This window comes from Genypterus blacodes, unplaced genomic scaffold (assembly GCF_046128005.1).
Source record: "Genypterus blacodes isolate CSIRO-AG114 ecotype Tasmania unplaced genomic scaffold, CSIRO-AGI_Gbla_v1 ptg000156l_1, whole genome shotgun sequence".
NCBI classification, from domain to species: domain Eukaryota; kingdom Metazoa; phylum Chordata; class Actinopteri; order Ophidiiformes; family Ophidiidae; genus Genypterus; species Genypterus blacodes.
In genome coordinates, this window is record NW_027466957.1 from 2174815 (window position 1) to 2195410 (window position 20596).

The window sequence follows — 20596 nt, forward strand, 5'->3', positions numbered from 1 at the left end:
CACTTTTGTCTTACTACTCCAAGGCATGTACTGTGAATAGTTGAATTTTCATTGAAGAAAATTATTTTATTTTGGTTGTTTTGTTGTTCTGTGAAAAAAGGTTCCCATTGAAAATTAACATGAAAGGTTACAGATAGAGGCATAAGAGCGTTTATTTATTTAAATAAAAATAAGAAACGAATGCCACTGATGTATCTCTTATTTGAAAATCCATTTCTCATGTGTTTAAGATTTTTTTGAGTAACAATCCCAATCTTCATTCAGCTATAATCACTTTCAACAGCAAGCTATTAAGGTATAGTTAATGGACAACCATTACAAAAGCTGGCATTATTGACAAATAGCAACACTGAATTTAGATTCCCAATTCCCAACAAATTTGGTAGTGTACAACACTACCAAATTTCGCTAAATGGCACTGTAGTTTCTTCTTTGATAACCCTTAACAGTAGATCAACAACCATTGGCTTAAGTCTGCATGAAATGATGGCATTGTAGTTTGTTTTTGTAACAATCAGTAACAGTTTAGCTAGCAAAGATCTCTTATGGCAAAAACAGAGATTTCACAGTCAGAACTATATGATTTGCTGGCTAGAGGGGTTAGTCAGCTTGATGCATATGCAAAAGAACACGGATGCAGTCACCATATCTGTCCTCCTAACATTCATTGCTTTAAGTCCCTAGCATGTGCATATACAACTCTCCAAATATTTGTTAGACTGTGTGGGGATACCTTAACGTGGCCAATACCACTATCTAGTGCTAAAAAAGAGCAAACTACATGACAGTAGGAAAGAAAAAGCCCGGCTTACTTTACAGCCATTTATTTACAGTGGAATTGGTCTTTGTAAAACAACAAGTATAATGACAGACTAAAATCTTTGCATACAGGCATCGGGCCTAAAGTTGGCCAACTGTACACAACAGTGACACAAAGGAAAGTATAAAACACAATTTAGATGTATCAAAGTAATGCATCTATCCAGATCATGATATTTTTGTTGTTGTCCAGAACCAGAGGCCAAACACAAATCCAACCACATTGGCTCAGTTCTGGTTGTCTTCTGTGTTAGTACCAACGGCTCTTAGAAGTTAGTAGACAGGACAGTCATGCTGAGCAGATAAAAAAACAACTCGTAAAACAAGGGGTAGTGAGCCCAGCTGTAATATCTTGACAAAGTAAAGGTGAGCTTTCAGTTCCTAATTCCCGTAAATCCTCAAAGTTCATCAATGGCTTAAAAACTTGATCTTAAATTGTATAAACATAATTTTTTTGAATTTCCAGAAATTAAAAGATTATTTTTCAGACACCTCCAGACAACACATTCTAAAATTCCCCTTTGTGACATTATGCGTTACCGTTTACTATTAAAAACCTAGACACAATATTTTCTTTGGGTCATAAACAGTAAAAATGACTGTCCAATTGTAATCTCAGAATAACCTGATTATCTGCGCTCTTTCAGAACCCCATTACATGGGAGAAATCAGCTGGCCTAAATATTCAGTTCATAGAAACCAAGAAGCTACCGGTTATGTTCTATCTGAATCCATCACTTGTGGATGTATGTGGGGATGTCACAATCACAAATCAGCATCAGTATTGGATTTTTGCATTTATATCAAAAGGGACATAGAAAGTTTTCATATAAAAATCTGTACAATTTGCCACATCTTTACATAGATAACAGTGCAGCATTCCAAGCAGTACAATATCAGAACAGGTACTTTCGACAAGAGACTGATCCACATCGGCACTCCACTCGAATCCTCTTCTTCGGAGAGCTGGTAAGTCCTGCTAAACTGAAACTGGAGTCCATTTTGGTGCTTTCTGTGTCAAATGCATCAACTGGAAACAAAAGTCATATAAGTGAATTTAATTTAATCTTACTTTGATCAAAATCATAAGCTTCTCAACATACCGCTGAACCTCTTGACTTTTTGTTTGAAATGTTGTGGACTTTCAGTTTACATCACCAGCTGGGTTTCACATGGAAATACGGTCGCTTTTCTACATTTAGATTTACATTTGGCAGACGCTTTTATCCAAAGCAACTTACATGTGAGACTTGAATATAACACTAGCAAAGATCTAATTTCCGTGATTAGCCCCTATTACCATTAGATGTCACTCATGAGACACTTTTCTTGTTGCAAAAGTAAGGATTATCACGTTAAAGCCACTGTGGTGCCATAGCTGAAACATGACTAAGTTCTGATGAATCATATGACACTCACTTTGCATCTTGTAGTCAAAGGTGAGCTCCTCTCCAGCCCGAATGGCCCGTGTTGAAAATAAAGCGATTCTTGGAAGTCTCTCATCAATGTTGTCTATGAACACGTTGAATACCTGCAGGTTGGGGTTACACTACAACAACAACAAAAATTCACTCAGGCTGCGCTTTCACATAAAAATCTATACAATCTACATAATACAAAATGAAGTGACATTTGTTGAGTAAATACGTTTCATTAAAGTATTTTGCAGTTGGTCCAGTATACTATAGATTGGGTGACAGAGGGGGGAGAGGGAGACCCTCACGATTTCACTCACACTGTGGTTGACAAAATGAGAGATATTGCCAAAATGAGCCGCATCCACTGTGTATACATCCTCCACATAGTCAAGGTCAAACAAGTATGTGGATCCTTGACAGTCATACACCTGACCCCTCTTCTCTGCTTCATCAGTGGAAATGATCTGGAAGAAGATAAAACCGTAAATTCAAACAAAGGATCTGAATCACGTCATTATTTTCTTACCCCAATCTGGTCAGAATTTGAGAAGGGGAGCCTTCAGTTATCGGGCAGACACCCTTATCTACATTTAAGAGTAGGCTTAAAACTTTACATTTTGATAAAGCTTATAGTTAGGGTCGGCCAGGCTTGCTTGGACCAGCCCCTAGTTATGCTGCTATCGGCCTAGATTGCTGGGGGACTTCCCATGATGCACTGAGCTCCTCTCGCATCCTCCCTTTGATATCTGTGCATATCCACAACATTGGATTACCACTGCATTCCACTAACTCTACTACTTCTTCCCCAGAGTTTTCTGTGTTCTCTCGTCTCACAGGTTGCTGTGGAAGCATGTCCTGTAGAGATGAAGACCCTGCCCTGCATCAATATCATTAGTTATGTTAATGATTAGTTATTTATCATTATTTCACTTTATTTACATTATTTTAGTTATTTTTTTTGCTGTTCTTCTCTGTGTCTCTCTCTCAACCCAGCCTGTCAAGGCAGATGGTCGCCCACCTAGAGCCCGGTTCTGCCTGAAGTTTTTTCCTATTAAAAGGGGAGTTTTCCGTGCCGCTGTTGCCAAGTGCTTGCTTATGGGGGAATGTTGGGCTTCTTTAAATACTCTTTATATAAAGTGCCTCGAGTTAAAGTTTGTTGTGATTTGGCGCTATCTTAATAAAGTTTAATTGAATTGAGTATAAGTGCTGTATAAGTGCTGTACAAGTACAGTTTTTATCATTCCATTAAAAAAAAAAAAAAAAAAAACACCTTTATCATCCCAATAAAAAGTTTAGTTTTCTTTGTTACCAACCAATTGACTAAATTTCCTCATTAATTTGATAATTTTGTGGTGATGTGTGTTATCTTTTAACACACATCATTAGACATGGAGAAAAATAACTTCTTTCTAACACATAGGCAGTTGTTCAGGATTTACTCTCTGCTGGATGCTGGCAAACATTGACTTGGAAATGCCACCATTCTGTGTAACTCACCCAAGGGGAGCTTAGGACCTTAGTTAAGTCAAAATATAGAAATCCTTAATTTTGTTACATTGAAACTCTCTGAAAACACACCAATTGTTGGAATTTTAAAAAACCTACCTCTCCCACATACTCCATGACAAACGTGCTCTTCTTAATATGCTGGAGTGTGCGAACTCCCCATCCCCGGCTATTCTCCGTCTTAAAGATGCAGAGGTCAAACTGGATACCCTTCTGCACCACTCTGTTGGGGCACTCAGGGCCACAGCAGCAGCGGGAATTACACTCATAAATGGGCTGGCCAGCTTTAAGACGGACCTGCCCCTGGTTGTTGTAGGCCATGCGGTGCAGAGAGGCCCCAGGACAGCAGCCACTCACTGGCCTCTCTAAACAGTTTTTACACTCACAACCCACAGCCATCTCATCTAAAACAATGCCTTGGCCTACTTTATAGTTGTTGATGTAGGTAAAGTTCTTGGGTGGGCCCTCAAGGTCCACTTCATTCAGGACAAAAATGCGACCTGGATGGTTGCAGGTGTCATTCAAACGCGCCTCCCAGCTCTGGAGAATCTGTCGGAGTTTTGCTTTCTGGGTCAAGAATGAAGAAACTTCCTTATCCAACCTTTTGGGGTTGGAGCGTCTCTTGTGACGCCTCAGCTCCTTATCCAGGTCTAGGTGAAACTGCTTTATCAATTTGGGACATTTAAGGTTCCTCTTGGGTTCCCAGGTGTTGTCTGACTCAGGGAAACCCCTCCATTTGACCAAGTACAACTCCTCCTCCTGAAAAACACAACAGTACACTTTTAGTGTTGTCAAAAATATTCTCTCCCCTCCCTAAACAAGTTGGAGATATTCTACCTTTAAACATTAGACAGACAGTGAAGAACTCAGTGGACAGTATATCAAGCACAGTGGCTTGGCCCTGTATAGGGTTAGCTCATTGATTGTGTCAATCAAAACACGTCAGAGACCGAGATGCACAACACTATATAAGAATGGAAGTGAGAAGTCCTTCGAAAAGGCAGGCGGGCGGGCGGGCGGGCGGGCGGGCAGGCAGGCAGGCAGGCAGGCAGGCAGGCAGGCAGGCAGGCAGGCAGGCAGGCAGGCAGGCAGGCAGACAGGCAGGCAGGCAGGCAGACAGACAGACAGACAGAAAGACAGACACGTTGTACATGTTGTACATGTTACAAACAACATTTACCCTAACCCTAACCCAGATTAACCAAATACTGGAATAAGGTACTGCAGAGGAATGCCTTATATCTAATTTACCCATTTGTATTTCAAACTTTTAAGTGAAACTCCTAACTTTTGATATTTAGAAAAATACGTAATGACGTAAGACTGCTGCGCCAGGTAAAAACAACAACCGGAAAACAAGCTGCGAGTTGTGCACAATTGTGTTAAGTGTGGTGTGTGCGAATTTTAGACAGACGCCAAATAATATAAAGCTCTGCAAACTAGAAATGACTTTTCGCAGCAGTACAACTGCTCTGCACCAACACTTAAAGCAAAAGCATTGCGGAGCGTGTTGTCAAGGTAGCAGCAAGACGGCAACGTAAGTTCTGTTTAATTTGTGTCCCCTCACACCAAGCATGATACACTAGGATGATCAATACGCCAAACGTGTTTCTGTTTGGAGTGACATTTCTGGACCGCTGCTAACATAACGTTACATGATGCGCTGTTATGCAGCCGTTTTATATTATCTGTTGACTACAACAGTCACGTACGAGTGAGCTGAATGCTGAACTACGTTCTTACTCAGAACACACAGAGACCCGAGAGGGAGAGACAAGGGAGGGATGAGAGAGTGTATGTGCTTGGGCGTTCTAATTGAGATTTGATTCAGATTGCAAGTTTCAGTTATTAATTTGTTACTCAAATTGCACTAAATTTATGATAATGTTATATGAACGTTTTTATAATAATATCTATTTGAGGTGATTTTATGGTGGGCTGCCCTCCTTGAGGATGCACAGTTATTTCTTCTGAAAGTGACTTGAATATCACATTTTTGTTGTTGAATGCAGATTGCACTCGATCTTTTGCTTCAATTGATTGAGAAACATGTTGGATTGTAAAACAGAGATTATCAGTCGTAACGGGGCTATTATATGTTGTGGAATAATGCCGTGCATAATTTTTGTTACATTTGTTTGTTTTCAAGAGAGAAAATATTGAAATAATGAGATAAATTTGACATTTATTTTGGGGGAAATAATTGTTTTATTGCGTAATAAATGTAATCTATGGATTAATCGACGAATCGGGAAAAAGATTAATCTTAAAAAAAAGCCCAACAACATATCGGTCCCATCTCATTCTGCACTGTACTCTGCACTGTAACTGTTGCACAGTAATTCCCCTCGGGATAATAAACTTCTATCTTATCAATCAATTATACAGATACTAAACCTCAACACATCTTAACAATTGAACAGTTCACATTTGAATATAATATTTGTATAATAATAATATATATAATAATATTTGAGTATAACTTTCTTCCCCTCTTATATCTCACTCCCCCACTTTTTTGCTCAGTGAGAGAATTGCGATCTAGCTTGTCCTGCCAGGATTTTAAATCTGGGCTTGAATGTAGTCAGGGCCATTGTCATACACATGGTGAGCCTGGAACGATATTTTACTGTCTCTTGTGAATTGTCTTCATGTTTCATGTATTAAAAAGGCCCCTCTAAGGACGGGCATTGCAAATTAGCTCAGGTTATAAATGCTGCACATGACGTGTGGCATTGTTTATGTTACATACCTGTCCCTATTCAAATAAATTAATTTAGTGTAATAAGTGCCACCGTTTCTGAACATATGAGACACACTGGTTTAGTGCTCCCAGTGGGAAGTATGAACAGAAATGACTGTCCATTCCAGATCAAATGCTATATTTTGGCTGTCCCCTTTTATTTTTTTGGAGGGCGCCATTTTTGTGTCCCTTTCTCCGTCTCACTCCTCTGTTTCTGAACTTTCTCCGGCTCAGTCGTCTGTATATCTTTTTGTTTTTTCTTACATGTATAGCTCTTTTTTCTTTCTACCGTCTTTAACTTCCCTTTAACTCTCTCACCTGTCTAAACTGTAGAGTTGCAATGTTTACTGCGTGGAATGCACAAACTTGATTGGCTGAGTAGTATCACGTGGGATGACTTAACTCGCATGCAATTGCTCTGTATGTTTTCCTCACAAAACCATTACCGTAAAAGCTACAAAAGCGGCACAGGTTATAGAAGAAGCCGTTTAAATCATAGCCCTCTGTTTCGGCTGTAGGTCCGGGTCCGTATGGGACGGCTTCTGGGTACAGACCCGGACCGCTGTCTGCCTGTTGGTGACCTAGGCTCTAAACTGAAATACTCAAGAACCCAACATATGCTGGACTGTGCCACATCACTGTCCCTTTTATGTGATGGTGCACAGACTCTGATTGGCAAAGCCTGTGTCCACTTAACGTCTTGATAGACAATAGTATTATTTTTAACAAATTAACAGTGTCTGCAAACCATCCTTCATAGTGTACTCCTCTGCATTACCAAGATATTAAGCACAGTGTCACACTCCAAACACAAATGAAGTGTTGCATGTACTATACAGTGCGCAAATACACTTGACTTACAAGTGTACCAGAGATAAGTTGTTATCAGTAATAACAAAAACAGTAACAGTAATGCGTTATGTTAATAAAGCCTCACCTTAGTCTTCTTGTAGTCACAGAGGAATTCCACCTCGTACTCATTCACATTGGCTCTGTTCACTCCAAGCTCTTTACAATGGAGCGTCTCACAGCGACACAGGGCCTCCAGCTCCTCCCAGGGCAGTTTACAGGGTACACTGCAATCTGACCCGCACAAAATTCATAATTTAGGGAGGGAGGGAGAATTAAGAAAGGGAAATCATTTCTTTCAGTAACAACATGGCATCAATACAAGAAACACAGTACCAATATGCAAAGTTAATTGTAGGCCTAAGTAGCAGTATCCATAGATAGACATAGATAGATAGATAGACGATATGTATATCCAACATCCTGTAACAACAGTAATAACACTAATAATAATAATAATAGCAATAGCAATTGATCACTAATCCTCTTCATATTCTGCTGTGCAATACATTTTCAAGGCAAATATACACAAAATATAACACAATCTGTCAGGGCCTGTTGAACTATTGTATCCAATTGTAAATAATGTGTTTTGAATATTACCTTATTGAAGTTATCTCGTTAGTGGACGTGAGCAGACTTAACTGTTCACGTTTAGCGGAACAAAGCGCCACTTTTACAAAGTCTTCATAATCCCTTTGTTTTTTTATTATATCCATATCAAAAAGTAGTCCTGTGGAAACGATACCGAGTCATTCCTATTGTTTTATGAGTGTAATAACAAACATCTCACACCAAAGCGCCGTTTAAATATTTACGTGGTAAGTTTAGCCGCTAAAATGCTACAGCTACTAGTAGGACGACCGTAGCGTTACTTTACTAGATCATAGGGCTTCTCCCGGTGGTTTCACAGATTCTATACCGAACCAAAACAATGATACGGGTTCTGGAGCAAATTAATTCCTCACATAGACGCTGCCATCAACTGCACATGCACTTCAGACAACAACACAGACACCATTTGAAATAATCGCACGATCGCCGCTACTGTTCTGGTTGTAGCTAATGTTCTGTCAAATTCTGGAAAAGTAAAATGTGTTCAGAGACTTCAGATGTTTTACAATTAGTGCACACTTACTCATAAGCACAGTTACACAACTTTTAAAAACATTTATTGCCATAGTTTACCTTTCAAATCCTCCGCCATCTTTACCACACAGCCGCCAAAATAGGAGAAACAGTATTGGTAAGGACGAGACGGCAGAATAGTCTGTGGACGCTCCTGATTGGATAGACGCCGTTTATCTATCACGTTATCGGTTGACGTTTGGTCACGTGTCGCGCTGCTTTACTTTAGGTGATATTTATTACAAATTACGGACTGGTTCCGTGTCCCGTTCGTTCTTTTTAATGTGTCGCTTTGAAACGAAATCGAGAGGAAAAAAAAAGGAGCCCTAACTTCCCTTTTCTCTTGTCAAGATGAACGGTCTGCTTTCGTTTGGTATGAACCGGATGTTTCGTGCAAAAAGGAGAAAGAACTGGCTTTAAACGAGTGAACTTAGTTAGTGCTGGTTTGTGCTGATGACATCATGTGAACCGTCTTCCTTTATACATATTAGTAATCATAACAACGGTTTAAAGCCCCGCTGTTTTGTTTTACATACTCCCAGTCTAAAGTGTTCAGGTGTTTGAAGCTGCTTTTATATTTTGTATTTGTTTTCTTGAACTATTATCGTTAAACTTTTATACGTTGTAACTTTTCCTCAACTATAAATGATTGTTGTATTTCAATTTTCACCACCTCTTAGAATTACAGCAATAATCCCAGCAGGAAATGAACATGGGTAACATAAGTTTCAGAAAGTTATTTTCAGCTACATAGTGCATGTAATTGTGGTTCACTCACAGATCTGATCAGGTTAAATTGATGATCTCTGTATATTTACACACACACACACATATATATATACACCTTTATAGGTATATATATTTCAGATGAGCACACCAATTACAGAACACAATGTTGGAATTGATAGGAAAATAATCTTTTTACAGACAAGAAATTCATAATTTTTCTCATGATGCAAGTTGTAGTTATGCATCACCTATAGGTCACAGAAGTTTCAAGTACATTTGAGGTTAAAAATAGGAGTTAATCAGAAATGGCATTTCAGAAGTCTTTGCGCTGATTTTAAAGCACTGTGTTGATCCCTAAATGTCTGTGAATTAATTCACACAAATATATTTGTGTGTGTGTATTTATTTGAATTGAGACCCTCGAGGTCCTGTCCGGGTTATGCCAATGTGATGCTACTGGTGTTGCCTAGACAGTGAGCTGGGGTGCAGTGCTGATTGCTCTCGTGTATTTAATGTCTAACAGGTGAAAAACGTTCCAACTAACAAACAAATTGTTTATTTTCCCTCTAAATGACACAAAAAACGATTTTCTTTCACACAGACAGTCATTCAGTCCTGACCAGGCTGGTTGCATTTCATCACAAAAATGTGCTTTAAAAACATAAATGTCTAAATGATAAATGATATGCAATAGTAACAAAAAAAAAAAAAAAAAAAAAGTAAAAAGGTTAACCATAATACAGAGAAATACAAATAGAAATATTCACAGAAGATGTATTTATGTTAAACAGCTGTAAAACCAACAAAATGACGGGTACCAATCAACAAGATTGCTTTTGGATGAATTATTGTTGTTAGTGTAACCAAAGCAACACATTTAAGTGAAAGCCAAATAAGTCCTACGAAGAGCTTTAACTTGTTTTATGTCTTACATCCTTCCACTACATGCAATATTTTCAATATTTTCTCGTATCACCATTTCCTTTTTGGTTTCAATTGAAATTTATTTTGGTACAGACTTAAATTCCACCTTCATTCTTCTTTCCTTTGTTCCTTTATTGAGGAACAATTCAACAATGATATGTGACGATGTTGTCCACTGCCAAAAAAACATGTGTTGGATTCTCTATTGATATCTGTTATCTGCTATGTTGTTCTTTGTGCTTCAGCAACATCACTAGATTAAACGATAGAAGACCCAACATGCAAAGACAACCCAGTGACTTGTCCAGTTGAGTTCTGACCACCTCTGGATGGTGTGAATGGCTGCGTAACCCTGCAGAGACAGACAGAGTGGATGGCATTTTTTTCCTCAGTCTGTTATGATTCATAAGCATTGCAGTAGGTCTGGAGCATTGTATTTTCTGAAATTGAAGCTTCAGATTGAAAAATGGGAAATGGAAATAAAAAAGTGCTGACTTCAGAGGATTTAGTAGAAAGCACCCTGAGCAAAACAAATCTCAAAAACATATAACTGCATGCTCATTGGTATGTCATCCAATACTCTCTTAAATTCAAATACTTAGGGTAAACAAAACGCAGCTGCTTGTCTGTGATTTGGCAGATAAGTCTCAGTGTGGCTCATTAATAAACACAGAAAAGTGCAATTTGACTCATTGGAGGAAAAACTGCAAAACATTCGTACTGGCCCCATGTGTCAATTTCATACTGAGAGGAGAACACATTTTCTCTCACCTCTTCTAATTCCTGCTCATCCACTCCAGGATCAAACATGGAGCCCAGGTAGGTCAGGTGGAAGATGGTCAGAAGGCTAAAGAATATGTTAAGCAGCATCACCCAGTACTCCTACAGACCGAAACATACAATGCATTGATGAAGTCTCCATGCTGATGATGATAACAATTATACATTTTTTGAGTGCAAATGAGAGAGAACCAACATTTCTTGTATATGCGATTGATTACTTCTTGCCAGTGTCATCAGTTGTCAGTGAAACTATCTAATTAGGCTGTATTCAAACTTGTGATTTTTTTTGATTTGTTATGATACAGGGAAAAAGGTAAACAATTGGATTTGTGTTCACACCACAACATTTACCAATGGCCCAAAATTCGTACAATACTGTTTTGTTCTATGCCCAAACAAAATCCGAAATAACATCTAGAACTCCTCTTTCTGTCTCTCTCACTCAGAGACAAAAATCTAAGTTATCTCTACAAAACTTTTCTAAGTTTTCCTGGCATATGTGTGACATTAAGTAAACTAGTGCATTGTTTTCATTCCAAAGTTGTATCGTATTTTAGAAGATTATTTGATACGTTAAGGATGATACAAGTTAGGTTTTGCTGGCATCTACAAGTTGTGCTTTATCTTCGCATAAATGTTGAGGTGGCCCATCTGCAAATGTGGCTTCAGGTTTGTCATTGCCGGTTATTTTCACTCCACGCAGTCTATTTTCTTCCACATCAAATGTGAAATGTATCTAAGTAAGTCGGGATACAGCCTTAGATTACTGTATTCCAGTGGTTCCCAAAGTGGGGGACGCAGAGGTATTGCAGGGGGGGCGCAACAAGAGAGAAGATTTGTTGAAAGCAGAAATGCAAAAATTGCACAGTAAAAGTTACACAGTATTACACCATTAGACTTTTAATAATTCCACTATAAAGGTGATTTGACACTTTTTTATTTATTTTGTTTTGTTGAATAATAAGTTGCAGTTTTATGCATTACAATGTTTCAAATAAATTCCAGTGGAGTTTGGAAGCTAAAGATGTGTGTGTATGTGTGTGAGTATGCGTGGGTTTGGGGGGCGCAAAGATTTTCTTGTCTACAAAGGGGGAGCCTGCAGAAAAAGTTTGGGAACCACTGCTGTATTCAAATTAACTTTATTAATATAGCGCCCAATAACAACAAAGGTTAACAAGTTCTTTGGAATATAGCAGGGAAAATCTCCCCTTTATGGAGAATTTAGTTTTATTAGAAGCAAACAGAGACACAGTGAAAGTGCAATGTGTGCATACCTTGCAGAGGAATATAGACTTGTGTGCTTGTCTATACTGTTTAGGCACAGAATGAAAAGATTAATCTTGCAGGTTCTGTACCTTCTGGTGCTGATGGCTGCAGTCAGGGGAGCAAGTTCTGGACAGGATACAAGCACTGAAAATGGCTGCAAGTTTTTTTCTCAGAACTGAGGAGAGAGGAAGAAACCAGGTGAAACCAGCCTTCATTAACCCTTCCACCTTAGGTGCACATGTTATTGTTTACTGTAAGGTCACTCTGGGAGAGAGCAGACGTATTTTCAGTGAGCTCTATGTTTCGATTTGTGGACAATTGCCGCTAACGGCTCTTACGGTTTTTTGAAGGTTATATTCAACCAATTAATTTAGAATTTAGAATTTTTGCCTCTGAGCTAAAATGCAAATCAAACAGTAAGCAGTAATAAGAAAATTCTCTTTTACCTATGCTTATATGTAAACAATCACAATTCATGTTTTAACTGATCAGCTTTATTGTTTTCAAAAAATGTACACCTGTTCTAAATTTGATGCCTGATCACTCATAGATAAGAGTTGTCAGTCCGAACTACTTTAACTGAAAAACTACATTTTGTATTTCTGGTTCAAAAGGTGATATTGCTGCTGCAATGACAAAGGAGAGTCTGTCCTGCAACATCTGTTACTCAATTTGATAGGACAGGAGAGGAGGTGGGATCACCGCCATCTACTCAAATCAATTTACCTGTACAGAGATTGACCGCCGTACATTTGATGTCTTTCAATACCTGGCTTTGTATTCAAAACTGAACCAGGAGTCATTATAATTACTCTCTATGGACCACCAAAGCACTCATTTTCCCAAGTACACAGATTATCGTAAACTATTACAGGATAAGCAACTAGGCCTGGAATTTGAACACTGCTATTGTGATGACTCATGATGAAACATTCATTTGGCGTTATTTACGCTATATCACATTAATTATCTTTAGTGCTATACCACCTCTTCTAACCTGAGCATACTGGGTGAGCAGTGGTGTTCAAATCATTGATGCACTGCACAGAGCCTGAAAAAGGAATGTTATTCATACCGTGTTCAACGTAGGTGATGAAGCCCAGCGAAAGCAGAACAGCACCGAGGTGAAAACTCAGACCCTGAAGCACATAGTGACAGGAAGTCATTCAGCATGTTACACAATAGCCCCTACATATTTCTCTAACAATGCAGATTTCCAAAGGTACATCTGACACATTAGTGTAAAGAACAGTGAAATGTCTTCATTCTGGTAAGTTGCTGCTACTCCTAAACATCCACACCTCTTTAGAGGATAAAGAGTATTGGGTATTAATAGACTGAGGTTAGTGCACACTTGTCACACTTATCAACAAAGAAACCACTTCAACTATTTGTGCCGATGTGTTGTAGATCACTATCATCAGCAGTGACAAGCTGATCCTGGCAGAAGTCTTATGTGCAAGTACAGTACCTACATGCAGACCAGCTATTTAACTTACAACTTAAAAACGTTAAACCTTAAAAAAGAAATGTTTTGATCAAAATTGAAGCAGTACATGATATTTAACATATGAGGTTTAAAAGTGTATAAAGTAATAAGCCAAGTCAAAACACCTGGAGTGAAAATGGCACTGGGGAACAGCTAAATTGTGTGTATGTATGTTTCATTGCTGTCCTGCAACATTCTACCATATCTTTTAAGGAAGGGTCAACTGCATTTAAATATAAAGCATAATGATCACAACAATTATAAAAAAAATCTATTACTTTTACAAAGCTTCTAAGGTATTATTTGGGATATTTGCAAAAAAAATTCTAGGCTTTCAAAACAGGATTTTCTGCTACAATGGTAGTAGAAGTGTGTGTCATGCTACTGACATGCAGTAATGCACTGGCCGTGTACGTCAGCAGGATAGCTGGAAATGTCCCAAGCTTCAATGCATTTCGGAAGACATCTGAGAAACACAGTAACAACACAAAACTCTAGTAAGATGAAGTACATTTACATGTAGATAACTCATACAATGTGTGAATACAATAGTTATTTATCTGTGCTTAATTAGACAAATTCTCATGTTACAAACCAAGTGGAAACAATTTGTTTGTCCTCAATTCAAAACAGAATTTACCAACACGTCTGACACAGTCCAACAAAACAAAGCCAGGATTTGATATGCTTTCATTACATTGTACTGTTATATAGGGGATGTCACCTTGCTGAAGTTAAGGGAATCCAAAAGCAAATTTAAAAAGTCCAGGCAGTGCTTTACCTTGAAAAGATTAGATAACTAGGTAGCACTAACAAACCCTACAGCCACTAATAGTGCTGTTGCCATCTCCGTAGTTACGCTAACGTCATTGCTACTACCACATGTCAACTCAAAATACTACTCATGCACTGACATGTGAGGTCACACATCTCTTTAAACAGTTCTGTCTTTCAGTAATGTTCCTTTTCAGTTTAAAAAGAAGATTTAATAGAAACACATTTTAGTGCTTTTTCCACATTGATTCCACACAAGTCACATTAATTAGTGGAGTAATAAAAACACAAATCAATATTGATTAAGTCCTTATATCAATGAAATGCCCTGCTGCAAGCATGTCAACAATAATGTGGGTTTTCTGTCCCAGAAATCAGAGGTTAGTAGAAGTTGGTGCTTACAGGTCTTGAGAAAGCGGGACATGGGGATGTTCCAGGCTGTCACCACCATCTCCATTGAGCGAGGCATCGCCACACTGAGGGGCTTAACAACACTCATGTCCCTGCAAAACAATTACACATACTGTACAGCGGTAGTCTCCAGACCTACAAGGACAGCTATCAAGCAGGTTTTCTATCCTGCCTTTAAATAAAAAACATTTGAAGAAAATAAACGGCTGCATATTTTCATTTTACACGTTTGTCACAACCTTCGTTGGGAGTGGGACCATGTGGAGAGTCACATTTTATGTTGGGTCCTGATTACTCCTAGACCAGGTCATATCATAAACATTATCATAATTATATTATACCACCACAGAATCCTTCTGTCACTAGGATGGAGTAGTAGGGTCACTGTTCAAACAAAATGTATACTAAAGAGATTTTGAGAATAAATTCAACTTCAAGAAAAAGTTGAAACATTGAGCCTGAGCACAATGGTTTTCATTTTTAACCACTTCAATTCAACACACACTTCAATTCCACAACTCTACAATGCCACACACTGTTTTCTCAACTGACTTTACTCACATAACATGTGGACCTTTCTTGAAATATTAATTATTATTACACATTTTCTAATACTACTGGCTTACAAGATAAGATAAAAAAGTTTATTATCCCGAGGGAAATTACAGTGAATTATGGTCACTGAACCAGCTGAACTCACCACTTAATGTTGTCTTTTTCTTCAGTGAAGCCTGCTCCAGCCAGCATGCTTGTGCCTTCACTCAGGTGGCCCACAAAGTAGTTACTGAAGTGGAATGACACAGCGTTCTCATAGGCATACAGCCACCTGTACAACAAACCACAGCCACATTTCAATCACACACATACTTCAACATGTTTTTTGCAGACTACAACCTTTCATTCCACAATAAAGTGCAGCCAGCAGCACAGTGAACATTGATATATATATATATGCAGTGTGTGTGTGTATATATATATATATATATATATATGGGATTCAGCTTGGGAACCGGAGAATTGCCAGTTCGAGTCCCATATGGACCAAGTAAGTGGACTGGTAGCTGGTCAGTTGCCAGTTTGCCTCCAGGGCACCGAACCCCCAACTGCTCCACGAGCATTGTAGAATGGCTGCCCTGCGCTCTGTAGCGCATGTGTTTGTGTTTGCTGCGAATTGCATGCAAAATGACTAGAATAAAGTTTCTTAAATCTTAAACAGGCTCATACAAGTATAATGGTTTGTGTTTACATACATATCAGTTAAGCTTAAATCTAGTGATGATACAGTGAGCTAACAACTTCCTTATACTCAAGGACTCTGTATTGAATTCCAGCAGTATGAGCAATTGTCCTTACTTGCTTGTGACTTGGTTTCCCTGGATGGGTATGAAAAGGGGAAACAGGTATGGGGCGACGCAGGTGGAGATCAGCAGACAGATCTGACTCTTCAATAGACTGAGGGATGAGTTCTGGAACCACGACCAGCTCTGAAGAACAAACCACACAGTAACATCACACCTACTCTGATGTGTTTCTTGCATGCTACCAAGAACCTCAGGCTATCGTAGCCAAAATTGGTAAATTTAGCAGAGAGTATTAAAAATAACAGGGGAGCTGAGCCGAAAGGTGAAGCTAAAGATTTGCCAGTCGGTCTACGTTCCAACCCTCACCTATGGTCATGAGCTCTGGGTAGTGACCAAAGAAGCAACATTGCGGATTTGATTAGGATGCCCAAAAAAATCAGTTCCCAGTGAAACCTTCAGCAAATGATCCTTTAAAGCCTTTAAAATAATGAGTTAGTGATCCTCTTTGTGACTCTTTCTATTTCTAACATTAGATCTTGTGAAATTCTTTTCTTCATTGAGAAAAACCTAAAATGTATTATCAATAACTAAGGATATACTTTGACTGCAATGAGATCATTTACCACATATCACAAGGACAATTAGTAAATTAGCGTGAATAAATGAATAATTTGCTTTTTTAAATGGGTCAGGTGGACTAAAATATCTGCTTGGAGTGGGGGCGCATTAATGGAATTCCTGTCGAGAAACAAATACCAGAGAATCATGTAACAAGCACTAACTTGCAGCTGAGATTCAGCAGCATAGAAATGGTTTGGAAGTAAGGTAAGGTAATAAGTAACTTATTTAGCTCATTTATTTATCCTTGGAACATTTATTATTGGAATGAGAAATATTGTGTCTGAGCTTGGTCTCAGTGGAGGCTGTGATTGATCTAGCGTCCACCACGTGACCCCCACAGAGGCTTGATAACATTCTGATAATGCATTACATCAAGAGAAACATGCAGAAGCTTTGTTACTCACCAGTTTCTTTCCTTCAATTGCTTCCCGATAACTGGAGAAGCTGATCCAGGGGCCAAAGACAACAGTGCCCACAAAGAGAATATAACCCAGGAACTCAAAAGGGGATGGCAGACAGGTTACTGTCCCTCTGTCCATGTCAAAGGCCAGAGAAATGGCTTTCATGGCCACGACCATCTGGGCGCCTGTTCCAGACACACACAAAATTAATGTGCATGGAAAACATTGGACATCAGCCATGACCCTGATTCAAAGAGGGAAAAGTTGGACTCCTTAGTTTCTATTTTGTAAAACAGGACATTGTATTATGACATTCGACATTATCACCTCTAATTTTATTCCAGGTCACCATGTCAATTAAATGCAACTCTCTGAAAAAAAGGAAGGAGAAAAATATTACAAAATTGTTCAAAGTGAAACATTAGACCATGTAAACTGAGCTGCTCTAGACAGGTGGTCAGTGTCTCCGTCTCTCACTGTTTGAGTCCTGTCGCACAGAGAGATGCTGAGCAGAGGTCAGAAGCTTAAACTTTCCATCTACATTATCTGACCAGTTATTTGAGTAATCTTAGATATCAGATATACAGATTACTAACACAGGAGCCAAATCCAGTTTAAAACATAATACAACAAAGCCCAGCAACAGGCCTTTGAACAATTTTCCCTTCATGACAGGTTAGATTAGGGTTCTGTGTTTCAAAAATTAACTCCATTACCATTGTTTGTGTGGACCTAGGAAATGAATCTCATGCATCATTACTGTAATTATTATTATTATCATTGGTCATACTTCCATTGCTGTTACCATTGTTGTAAATGTGCCTCTCTCTCCCTCTCCTTTTGCTTTCCTTCTCTCCCTCGCTCCTCTCTTTTCTTCTCTCAACCCCACTGGTCAAGACAGATGGCCGCCCACCTAGGACCCGGGTCTGCTTGAGGTGTCCTCCCGTTAAAGGGGAGTTTTTCCTTGCCGTGGTCGCCAAATGGGGGAATGTTGAGTTTCTTTAAATGTTCTGTATGTAAAGTGCCTTGCAATAACCTTTGTTGTGATCTCGTGCTTTATAAATAAAGGTGAAATGAAAGTGTGAGGGAAGTGCCGCTTCCTCACTGAATGTGTTTGATAAACACAAAAACAGTTGAACAGACAAACTCCAGCGTGCCTACCCAGTAAGGAGGTAGATGAGGATGAGTGCTGAGAGCAAGAGGCCTCTACTGTTGGAGTGCTGGCTGAGAAACAGAACAAGGTAACACAGCACAGCTAGCAGGACCACCCACAGCATGTTGTGATCAAAGAATAGGAACAGTCCACACGCCCCACACAGCATTGAAACAATGTGTTTCATACTGGATAGACCTGCAAATACAGTTTCAACTTTCACATGCAATGAAACTCTTATGATGAAAAAATGATTTCTTCACACATACAGTACAGTTGTAACTATGCAGTTGCACATAATTAGTAAAAGCATGCATGCACATTACAACTTTGTACACAAACATCCACTCTTGCTGAGGGGAGGAGTTCACAAGAATTCTGTGTCTTCTGTAACCTCTAAACGAATGTATATAGGAATTACAACCTTCATAGTTTAAATTCCATCCGCAGAGTGACTAACTCTCATGCCTCACTGCTAGTGTCAATCATTTGTTTTTTTTGGGACACAGACTCCCAGAATTTGCAGTTGGGATGGGGGTTTCCATCTCCTATCAAAACATACAATGTCTGTAGTTTATTTCTTGACAAATTCATTAAAACTGAAATCAATTGGACAGAAGTTGACGGAAAACATGTATTTGTCAATGCCTAAAATTTCAAATATGCAGTGGACTGAAGCTGCAGAGGGATCATTCTAACAAAAGCATCCTGGTCAGAGTTCATACTTTCTGGGTGTGGGTGTGTGTGTTTGTCCATCTCACCCAGCCTGAGGCTGAATCTGCAGAGCAGGCAGAGCACCAGCAGGATCCAGATGTGTTGCACGCCCTGCTGGAGCGTGCTGAGGCCGCAGCTCTCTGCAAGCTGCAGCCACACATCCAGCCTGTCAGAAAGATCCATCCTGCATGTCTCTCACACACACATACACACAGGTCCCTGTAAAGACAGACATGCATGTAGGTTACTACTCACGGGTTTTTCAGGGATTTTAACAGTGTACAAATACAAATGAGTGTACGTACAAAGTGAGAGAGAAGAGAGAAGCATTAAACGTGTCAGATATGCTACAAAGAAAGGTCGTTGACATACACGAGAGAGTCAAACATTCCTTACTAAGTTGTTTAACTAAGCCTGAGAGACGTTTCGGTAAAGTCAAAAACTTATTGAGCGCCAAAAGTTGTTCCATCTTTCTCTATGGATTTTCACCCCCTAACTCTTATAAGGACAGAAAAGGGCAATACCGTACCCAGACTACTGATTCTGGGACAAGTCTTCCGTACTTGCAGATACTTCGGTAAATGGACGGTACTTCTTTGTACCCCCATTGAACCAAAACATTCTGACTGCAACGCGGCTCAGTGCTGGTGTTTACGCGTTCTTCTTCTTCATTCCTCTTCTTAAGTTTCTACTTCTTCTGCAACAAACCGGCTAATCCACGTAGCACTGCCCCCCAGTGGCCAAAAAAAACTACATCTAATAACCCTGAGAACTTTACTACGAAGGAAGCTTCAAAAACTTGTTAACGTAAAAAGGCTTGACAAAACACAAACCTTGCAATCAGGCTTCATCGGTATCACGACGCTGCTGACCAAACCCAATTTAACAGCCTTTTATCCAGCAAGGCACACGCTTCCATCAAAGGGAGAGTAAGTGCTAACGAAGGCTAACAAAGCAGCAGATCCCCGGCACGCTACAGGGGGAAATGACACCCTAGGGTGGCGGAGGAATGTTGAAGAAAATACACAAGTTAATGTTTACCTAAATACAAATGAGACTGAAGTGTGAATGACGAGAGGAGGAAGGATAGCTGCTATACATTCGAGTGCTGTCTCAATTTTAAACACGTCAGAGTCGCCGGGGATTATGGGTAATGTAGTTAACTCATTAAACCAATCAATCACAGCTCCCCCTGTGAGAAAATAATACGTTGAAAAGGAAAACAGTAACTTAAAGTAGCATCCCAACCTTCATTTTCAAGTATTTTCACATTAATATGTTTCTTATTGGACATTAGAGTAATGAAACTCAGCCAGATGTTGTCTTTTTTACGGTATGTCAAGGCACTTCACAAACAGAGCCCACATGGCGCCGTATCATGGCTCTCCTGCGCTGACCCCTCTGTGAAAAGCGTGTGTGTGTGTGTGTAAGAGGGGCACGCAAGACAAATTTCAGATTGCCATGTTTGCATGTGTGATTTGACCCAATACAGATTCTATTCTATTCTACAGAAAGAGAGGGGAGGAGGAGAGAGGAGCTCAGTGCATCATGGGAAGTCCCCCAGCAG

At 39.3% G+C, this 20596-nt stretch overlaps 2 protein-coding genes across 5 annotated transcripts; both read right to left on the minus strand.

Moving 5' to 3' along the window:
• Positions 1 to 252: 252 nt before the first annotated feature.
• suv39h1b (SUV39H1 histone lysine methyltransferase b) lies at positions 253 to 8781 on the minus strand. Its single transcript, XM_076166557.1, has 6 exons — positions 8524 to 8781; positions 7424 to 7569; positions 3843 to 4502; positions 2555 to 2701; positions 2239 to 2368; positions 253 to 1849 (listed from the first exon to the last, which is right to left on the minus strand). The coding sequence occupies exons 1-6, from the start codon at positions 8540 to 8542 to the stop codon at positions 1716 to 1718; spliced, it is 1236 nt and encodes a 411-aa protein (XP_076022672.1). The 5' UTR covers positions 8543 to 8781; the 3' UTR covers positions 253 to 1715.
• Positions 8782 to 9424: 643 nt separating this feature from the next.
• Positions 9425 to 20151, minus strand: LOC143013089 (protein-serine O-palmitoleoyltransferase porcupine-like). Of its 4 annotated transcripts, none has more exons than XM_076166552.1 (13): positions 19863 to 20151; positions 19077 to 19248; positions 18324 to 18513; positions 17490 to 17533; positions 17166 to 17347; positions 16193 to 16323; positions 15540 to 15665; positions 14831 to 14931; positions 14044 to 14120; positions 13241 to 13304; positions 12255 to 12340; positions 10888 to 10998; positions 9425 to 10468 (listed from the first exon to the last, which is right to left on the minus strand). In XM_076166552.1, the coding sequence occupies exons 2-13, from the start codon at positions 19210 to 19212 to the stop codon at positions 10370 to 10372; spliced, it is 1347 nt and encodes a 448-aa protein (XP_076022667.1). In that variant the 5' UTR covers positions 19213 to 19248; positions 19863 to 20151; the 3' UTR covers positions 9425 to 10369. The 4 variants fall into 4 exon arrangements, with proteins under 4 accessions (XP_076022667.1, XP_076022668.1, XP_076022669.1 ...); XM_076166553.1 differs by having other exon boundaries at positions 20071 to 20147; XM_076166554.1 differs by lacking the exon at positions 19863 to 20151 and adding an exon at positions 19559 to 19708.
• Between the last annotated feature and the right edge of the window lie 445 nt (positions 20152 to 20596).